The 9,030-nt window shown below is 41.9% G+C and overlaps 1 protein-coding gene across 1 annotated transcript; it reads left to right on the plus strand.

Annotated features, from left to right (window-relative positions):
• Window positions 1-6,355: 6,355 nt before the first annotated feature.
• ZNF391 (zinc finger protein 391) lies at window positions 6,356-7,657 on the plus strand. The gene has a single exon (XM_023741409.1). The coding sequence runs from the start codon at window positions 6,358-6,360 to the stop codon at window positions 7,417-7,419; it is 1,062 nt and encodes a 353-aa protein (XP_023597177.1). The 5' UTR covers window positions 6,356-6,357; the 3' UTR covers window positions 7,420-7,657.
• Window positions 7,658-9,030: the final 1,373 nt, after the last annotated feature.

Genomic DNA, 9,030 nt, shown 5'->3' on the forward strand with positions numbered 1-9,030 from the left:
GTGGGGTTGTTAACCAATGTCATAAAACAGCATGTGTGTTACTGTTACATGAGAAACTATCTGTTCTGTAAGCCTTCACCTGAAGTACAATAAAATATTAAAAAAAAAAAAAAATTTCTGTAGAAATGTCCTTTTTTTTTTTTAAATCTACTAGATTAGGGTAGGATCCTGATGTTACTCATCTTTATGTCTCCAGATGGAATTTGAGAAGTCTCCTGTATTTAATTTTTATTTAAGCACTTAGACTGTGCAGAGAAGCCTCTGTTTCTCCAGGGATAGTCTGGGGACTACCTGCATCAGAATCATCTGGGATGCCCGTTGAAAAAGCAGCGTTCCTGGGACCCTCTCAGGTCAGTGAAGTCAATCACTGAATGTGAAGCCTGGGAATCTTTTTTAACAAGCTCCTTAGGTGATTTATTAGTGTAGGCTATTTAAAATTATATACTACACTAATGCAAGATCTTATATTATAGGGGAAACTGGGGGGGGGGCGGGTAATGTGGAATATCTGAACTTTCTGTTCAATTTTTCGGTAAACCTAAAACTGCTCTAAAAAATAAAGCCCATTAATTTTGTTAAAAAAATCTTTTTACAAACCACTGTTCCGGGCTATATTTTGCACAGCGTATTAAGGTCTTCAGAACCTCTCGAAGACCCGCTTTCTCAGGCCTAGTCTAGCACCAACTTCTCAGCTTCTCACACACTGGGGCTAGAAATTTGCAAAGACCTCTAGGCAAATAAGTCAGAGAACTGCCGGGAGGGCAAAGGAGGTCGGGCGCAGGCGCAGAGCCTTCAGTATCAACTGTACGCGGCAACCCTTCGCGCCAGTACAATCAGGTCCCAGCAGTTGCTCGGGCAATAACTGGCCCCACAAACGGAGACGGGGATGATCAAGGACCTGAGTGTCTGCGACCTTGTGAATGTTGCTGGGCGCTAGACCGAGAAGCGGGTTGACGCGTGGGTTTCCCTTTAATCCTTCCGGCTTCCCCAAACGCTGCGCGCTGTAGTTCCGCTCCAGGCGCAGGTCCCGCCCGGGATGTGTTCGGGGATTCGCGCGCACGGCCGGAGGCTGCGCGCCGGGGCCCCAGGGCCCCGGGGCCTGGGAGGGTGGGCCTAGAGGATCCGAGGAGTGGTCGTGCGGCAGTACCCGGTTCCTTCGGAGGAGACGGGTGAGGGGGCCACGGGAAGTGTGGGTTGCAGGTTCCGCCGGGAGGCGCCTCCGCAGCTGGGACGCGGCGTAGCGTCTGCTCGCATCCTCAGCCTAGTCCCTCAGTTACCGTGACAGCCGGTGGTGTTCCCCGGGTGTGCCCCTGGCAGATGGAAAAGAGCAGGACTGCGTTCCGCTGTCCTCCAGCTGGTCGAGGGAGGGCTTCTAACCCCGGGTTAGGATGGATGTTTCCAGGTGCTTACCGTGTGCCGGGCACTGCCCCAAGAGTTACCTGCTTTTAACTCATTTAATCCTTGCAACAACCCCATGAGATAATGTAGGGTAATTATCCTCAAGTTACAGATAAGAAATTGAAGCACACAGAGATGAAGTACCTTGCTTGAGGTTACAGAGCCTTTATTTTATGCAATAGCCTTTATTTTATGGTTCTGATGATGGGGGAATGGCATTTAAATATTGTAGGTGTTATTTGTTGGTGGATGCATTAGCAAATTCTATATATCTTTGTGGGTGCATTTGTTTTTATCTTGAACCAATTTACATGAGCATTGTTGCCTGAAGATCACCTTTTGGTAGAGCTGAAACTCTAGATTATTTCTATTGTACGGTTTGAAGTGAGGCTACCAAGGCCCTCCTGCTAATTCCTTTGAACATTGGCAAAGGCTCAGGAAGCAGTCATCCCAGTGCCACAAAGCAAAGCACAAGCAGAAGGCTAGTTCAGAATCTTCAGAACATGGTTCCTTCCGAATGAGGTCATTTCTTCAGACTGAAGAGGGTAGGAAATAAGGGAGAATTTTTTCTGGATCGAGAATTGATGATAGGAGGAAGTGGCACCGTCAAAAGAATTTCAGATGGTTAGGGTAACAGGAGGTGGTCAGCGCTGTTAGGGCTGGAAAGTTAGAGCCACATGAAGGTGCAGATAGGGTCTGCTGGTGCTGCAGCACTTTGTGATCACTTTAGTTAGACAGTAATGATTTGGCAGAGATATAGTATCTATAAAGCATTAAGGAAGTGATGACCCAAATAACTAAAAGATGAGGAAGAAAGGAGAGGAAATTTTCCACATCATGGTAGATAAACCCCTTGGCTGGAATCTGAATAAGCGTATGACCCTGACCTTGTGGAGATAGTGGCCTCCTGGCCTCTCAGAGATATATATATCTGGGGACTCTCCCTGAGACTTCTGTCACATGCATCAGCCTTTCCTTCCCTATTTCATGTGCATCTTCCAAAGCCAGGAAAAAGAAAGCATCTGTCCATGCATTAGTCCGGCAGCTACTAAAGGGAACCTCACAAATTCTCTGAGGGCATCCTTCTGTAAATGTTGTTGTTAGTTGCCATCGTGTTGGTTCCAACTCGTGGCGAGCCCACGTACAATAGAACTAAACGTTGCCCAGTCTTGTGCCATCTTCATGTTCATTGGTATGCTTAAGTCCATTGTTATGGCCACTGTGTATTCTGAGTGCCTTCCAACCTGGAGGCTTATCTTCCAACACTATATCAGACAATATTCTCTTTTGATCAATAAAGTTTTCATTGGCTAATTTTTAGAAGTATTTCACCAGGACTTTCTTCCTAATCTGTCCTAGTCTAGAAGCTCCACTGAAAGCTGTCCACTATGGGTGACCCTGCTGGTATTTGAAATACCAGTGGCATAGCTTCCAGCACCATAGCAACAGGCAAGCCACCACAGTAGGACAAACTGACAGGTGAGGGGGTCATCCTTAAATGTACACCATCACAATTTTCAAATTAATTGGTTTGAGGTGAGCGCAGCAATAATATAAACTCCTTAGGTTGTGTATGATATTCTTTTTGAGAAATGCTATGCCATCTTTTAACCTGTAATGTGCACAAAACTTTGTGAGAAAAGACAAGTAAGTACTAGTAAGGCTATTTTATGAAAAAACAAAATTCATTGCTATCGATCCAACTCATGGTGACCCCATGTGTTATAGAGTAGAACTGCTCCACAGGGTTTTCTTGGGTCTAGTATTTTTACAAAGTGAGGCCAGATTTTCTGAAAGGCAAGTGACTTTCCCAGGGATGCACAGCCCTACGGTGGTGGAGCAGTGTCAGCTGCCTTCTGTTTTGACCTGTAGGAGGAAGTAAGGGGACTACTGTCATACTCCCTATGAACTCTTTACCACATGTGAGGAAATTGACAAATAGGCTTAATAATATGCCTCAGGTCACCGAAGGAGTTTGGAGGGATTTGGCACAGAACTATCCCCTTTACCTTTCATTATCAAAGAACTAGGAACTTAAACCTAGATATGAATGTGCATTGTCCTTTTCTTCGAATATGGGAGTGGGTGGGACTACTTTTGGGTATTTATCTTACCTCTTAATCCTTAAGGTTGCATTCAATTAGCCAAAAATGGAATTACTAGACTGTTGATTCTGAATGTCTTAGGATAAGACAGTCTTTTCCCTTTCACTAGCTCTGCCTTTGACCAAGAAGAATGCCAAGAGGAGGCGGAAGAGGAAAAGGTCACTGTCTACTTCACTGTAAGGTATATATTCCACACAAGTTTAGGTTTCTTCCCTCTTTTCTGAAAGTTTGTATTATCTTGCCAAGCAGAGACACATTTATTTCTCTTTTCCTAGAGCTTCCCTTCCTTGATGAGTCTGCCACATTTTTCCCAGTTCCTTGTTTGCCTACAAACTGCTATTAATGTCTTCTTTCACTCTCCCTCACTCTGTTTCATTATTAGGTGATTGAAGAAAACAGCCTTATTGAACTCTTTGTTGGTTTCATTTTAAATATGGAGGTTCTTCTCATGTCTCTGGGGATTTGAAAAATAGTAGGTTCATTCTAGTCCTATCCCCTTAGTCTAGCCAGATGGGTATATGCCTCAGAGTTTAGGATCTTAAACTGACAGCAATCAGATAGCTTTGGACTAAACAATCAAGTCCAATCTCTTCCTATTACAGACGAAGAGACATGAAACCCAGATTGGTTGTTTTTCCCTGGTTTCTGTATAGCTACCAACAGAACTGTGACCAAAACCCATATTTTCTATGAATGCTTATATCACGAGGCCTCTATCTGATGGTTCATTGAATTGTGCTAGGAAGTCACTTGGACTGAGGTGGTCCTTCAGTGTAGCATGGAGAATTTAATCCTTAGGTTATGTAAATAGGGCTTTTAGCCATTGGTGCTTACTGCAGCCTTCCAGGGACTACCTGCTGGAATCAGTGGAGTTTAGTTTCTTGGACACTTAGGGGCCACAGGAATGGACAGTGGGATGCAGTTGTTCTTTCTTTTCCTATTGAGAGGCAATCAATTCTGTGTAGTGTAGTGAGTTTGAGTCCAGGATTTATCACTTGGCCTTGGGCCAAATTATTTAACCTCTCTATACCTCAAGTCCTTTATTTGTATTACAGGAATAATAACTAGTACCTCTCTCACCAAGCTGTTGTGAGGAATTAATAAGTTAATATGTATAAAACACTTAGAACAGCAACCAGTGTCCCAAAACAATTTGTGTATTAACTGTTTAATGCGAGATTAACTTGCTCTGTAAACTTTCACCTAAAGCACAATAAAAAATAAATAAATAAAATGCTTATAACAGGCAGACCAAAGAAAGGCTTTTTCCAGAGACCTCACCTCCAAGTTTCACCATTATGTTTCAATTCTTTTCTTTTTTTTTAGGTATAAACTTCCCCCAGTGGAGTTTCTATGTGTCTGTATATGTGTCTAGTATCTGGAAATCTTAATATCCGTGGGAAGTTTTGGCCTATCTGGCTGGGGAGGAATCAATCAGTCCTATGGGAAACTGAGTTTGTGGTTAGACTCTCCTGCTAGGAGAAGCATGTTGGTGGGGAGGCTGGTCCTAGCTAGCGCATTGTCTAGGCAACCCAGTGTGAGTTTTTAAGGCTGTTTTTGGACAGTTCAACTTGTCAAGTCACACAAACTTTTTAAAACACAAATTCCTGGGCTCCATCAAATTTACTAGGTCTGAGGTAAGGCCCAGATATCTGGAGTAACAAGTTCTATAGGTGGTTTTTTTTTTTTTTTTTTTTAGTCAGGGGGAGATGTAAACTGTCTTTTAGAATCCAGTTTTAGCCCCTTTCAGATACCCATTTTCTTGAGTTCTTCCTACCACAGCCCCTGGGAAAGTCCGTCTTACCTTTTTAATATATCAAAGCATTGAGACTGAGCTCAGAATACCTTTGTGTCTCCAGCACCAACAGCCTCATGTTAAATCATTTCCAGTCAGTAGGAATCCCAGCACGTGAATTGGACATGATCACCCAGTTGGAGGGAAAACAACTGTGGATACTGGATCTTCACAGAGCTGAAGAGGAGAGAGGGCCCAAAAATACCTGTCTAGGTAAGTTGTGACATAAAAAGACCACCAAATTGATATTTATGAGACTTGAGTTCTAGTTTCAGCGCTTACAATTATCTGGGTGACTTGGGCAAGTTACTCAACTGGTTTTCTATCTGTTGAGTGTGAGAGTTGGCCTAGATGATCTCTAAGTTCTGTTAAATCTTTGATAGTCTATGATTGTAGATTTGTTCAGAAGAATAACTAAACTAATCAAAAGAAGGATTGAGGGGTAGGTGGGGGGTCACAGTGTTGTAATTAGCATTTATGAAATTTTGTCCTCTCTCAGACATGCCAAGAAAATGGTTGCATTCAAGCTTGATTGAGACATCTTTCCTATTTGCTTTTTGAGGAGTCATCTTTTCTACACTTGAGAATCTTCACTCTTCTAACCCCTTTCTTTTCTCTCATTTCCTATGACAAATTGGCTACAGTAACTAACAGCTCATTTTAACTTTTAATCCCCTACTCTCTGCTCATCAGCTGGTATATCTGCTCATTTCCATTTTGAGGGGTGGGGGCTTAGCATATTATCCAGTCACTCTTCCCATATTTCTTGATGTGTTTGTGCTCACCCACTGCAAAAACTCTGCATTTTTATCTCTTCTGGCCTTGTTCATGTCTCTTCCATTGTTCCTTTTTATTTTCTCCCCAGATAAAAGTTTCTAGTGTTTATGAATTACAAATTAGTTATCTTTTTTTCTGCTAGTTTGTTTCCCTTGTTCTCCACAGTGGACACAGGTGACTTTTACATTTTAAATGTCTTTCAGAAAGGGAGATTTGAACTGAAACCAAAGCATCAACACCAATCAGGTTATTTCTGAAGAACCTGAGTTTTCAGGGCCAGCAATGGAAAGTCTCAGAGGGAATATGAATGAAGAAGCCTGTAAAAGTAAGGGCCAGTTATCAAGGCATATACAAAGTCCAGCACAGATGAAGTCCTCTTTTGAGAAAATGGGGATCAAAAAAGTATCAATGACCCTCAAGGAAATTTCCACTGGAGGGAAAGGCCTTGAGCCCAGTGAATTCATTCTGAGCTCAAACCTTGATACACAACAAAAAATTCCAAAGGAAGATAAATCCCTAATATCTAGGAAAAACTCCAAAAATAATTCAGAATTAATTAAACACCAGAAACTCTTCCCACAGAAGAAACCTTGTAAATGCAATCAGTGTAGAAAAGCCTTTAATTACCAGTCAGACCTTATTGTACACAGTAGAATTCATGGTGGAGAAAAGCCTTTTGAATGCAATGAATGTGGGAAGACTTTTAGCCGAAGTACACACCTTATTGAACATCAAAGAACTCACACTGGAGAGAAACCTTATGAATGCAGTGACTGTGGAAAAGCTTTTAGCCGAAGTACACACCTTAGTCTACATAAGAGAATCCACACTGGCGAGAAACCTTATGAATGTAGTGAATGTGGAAAAGCCTTTAGTCGGAGCACTAACCTTAGTCAACATCAGCGAACTCATACCCAAGAAAAACCTTACAAATGTAATGAATGCGGGAAAGCCTTCAGTGACCGTTCAACCATAATCCAGCATCAACGAATACACACTGGAGAGAGTCCCTATGAATGCAGTGAATGTGGAAAAGCTTTCAGTTGGATCTCATCTCTTACTGATCATCAGAGGATACACACTGGAGAGAACCCCTATGAGTGCAGTGAGTGTGGGAAAGTGTTCAGCAGAAGCTCATCCCTTATTGAACATCAGAGAATCCACACTGGAGAAAAGCCCCATGAGTGCAGAGAGTGTGGAAAGGGCTTCAGTCGAAGCTCATCCCTTATTATTCACCAGAGAACTCATACTGGAGAGAAACCTTACAAATGTAATGACTGTGGGAAAGCCTTCAGTCAGAGTTCAACTCTAATCAGACATCAACAACTTCACACTAAAGAGTAATATAATACCTGAGCTTTTATTAATGTTAGCACAAAAGCACATATGCATAACCACCCACAGATGGAGAGGTACATATGTATAGCTATATATATATGTATAGTTTGAATTTTCCTTTCCTACTAGCTATAAGCCAGTTTCAAACTTTTTTTTCTTCTTTTTTAATGAATAGGTGATCAATACATCAAGGGGATGACGTTAAAAACCTAACATATTGAATGTAACATTCTGGAGGGCTCCAACCTGAGAGTGTACAACTGCCTTACAAGTATCTTGCAGTTCCTCACCTTATCTTGGGTCTTGGGTCCCCAAAAGGAGCCCTGGTGGCACAGTGGTTAAGGGCTAACTGAAACGTCGGTGGTTTGAATTTAGCAGCCACTCCACAGTAGAAAGACGTGGCAGTCTACTTCCGTAAAGATTATACCCTTGGAAACCCTATGGGGCAGTTCTACTCTGTCCTATGAAGGAGCTGAGTTGGAATCAACTCAACAGCAATGGGTCTGTTTTGGGTCCCCAAACAACCAGTGAACCCTCTGTTTCCCAACATCTGCTCCTTCCCTTAAAAGTAAATCTTTTGTGTATATGTGTGTGTGTTTTCATACTTGCTGGCCCCAGTAGCAGAACAGAGGGAGCTGGCTTCAGTGCAGGACTAAAAACTTCCTGCCAATTTTGGGATAATAGTGTTGAGGCAAGTTCAGTTTCCACACTTATAAGGATAAATTTTTCTCTTCTTCCTCCCTACTTCACTTTCTTCTTTTTTTTTTTTTTTTTGCTATAGCATATGTTCATTAAAGCATAACCCACACTAATCCTAGTGTTATTTTATCACATTCTTATCAAGTATGTCCTAAAATCCTTATAAACATTTAGTTCCTCCATTATCTTGGGAAAAAAAAGCCTCTGTCATGGATTGAAAAATGTGTGTGTCAATTTGGCTGGGCCATGATTCCTGGTATTGTGTGATTTTCTTATATGTTATAAATCCTGCCTTTATGATGTTAATGAGGGAGGATGGGTGGCAGTTATATTAGTAAGGGAGGACTCAATCTACAAGAGGCAATCTCTTGAAATATAAAAGAGAGAAGTGAGCAGAGAGACAGGCGGACCTCATACCACCAAGAAAGCAGTGCCAGGAGTAGAGCATGTCCTTTGGACTTGGGGTCCCTGCGCAGAGAAGCTCCTAGTCTGGGGGAACATTGATGAGAAGGCCAACAGAGAGAGAAAGCCTTCACCTGGATCTGATGTACTGAATTTGGACTTTTAGCCTACTTTACTGTGAAGAAATAAAGTTCTCCTTGTTAAAGCCATCCACTTGTGGTATTTCTGTTAAAGCAGCACTAGATGACTAAGACAGTTTCTATTGCTACTCTATTTTTTTAAATGTTTCTTTTGTTATAGGGTCACTATGAGTCAGAATTGACTTGATGGCAACAGGTTTTTTGGTTTTGTTTACAGAATTCATGAAATGTATACCCTCTGGCTTTGACCCTCACAGATCTTGTAAAGCTGATCTCTGAAAGACAAAGCCAGTGCCTATTTCTCAGTCTTCTTCCTGCTTGAATAAGAATTGGCACTTTTGTTAAATAAGGGGGAAAAAACAAGAAAAAAAAATGA

The sequence above is a fragment of the Trichechus manatus genome, unplaced genomic scaffold (genome assembly GCF_000243295.1).
Source record: "Trichechus manatus latirostris isolate Lorelei unplaced genomic scaffold, TriManLat1.0 scaffold00180, whole genome shotgun sequence".
Classification (NCBI taxonomy): domain Eukaryota; kingdom Metazoa; phylum Chordata; class Mammalia; order Sirenia; family Trichechidae; genus Trichechus; species Trichechus manatus.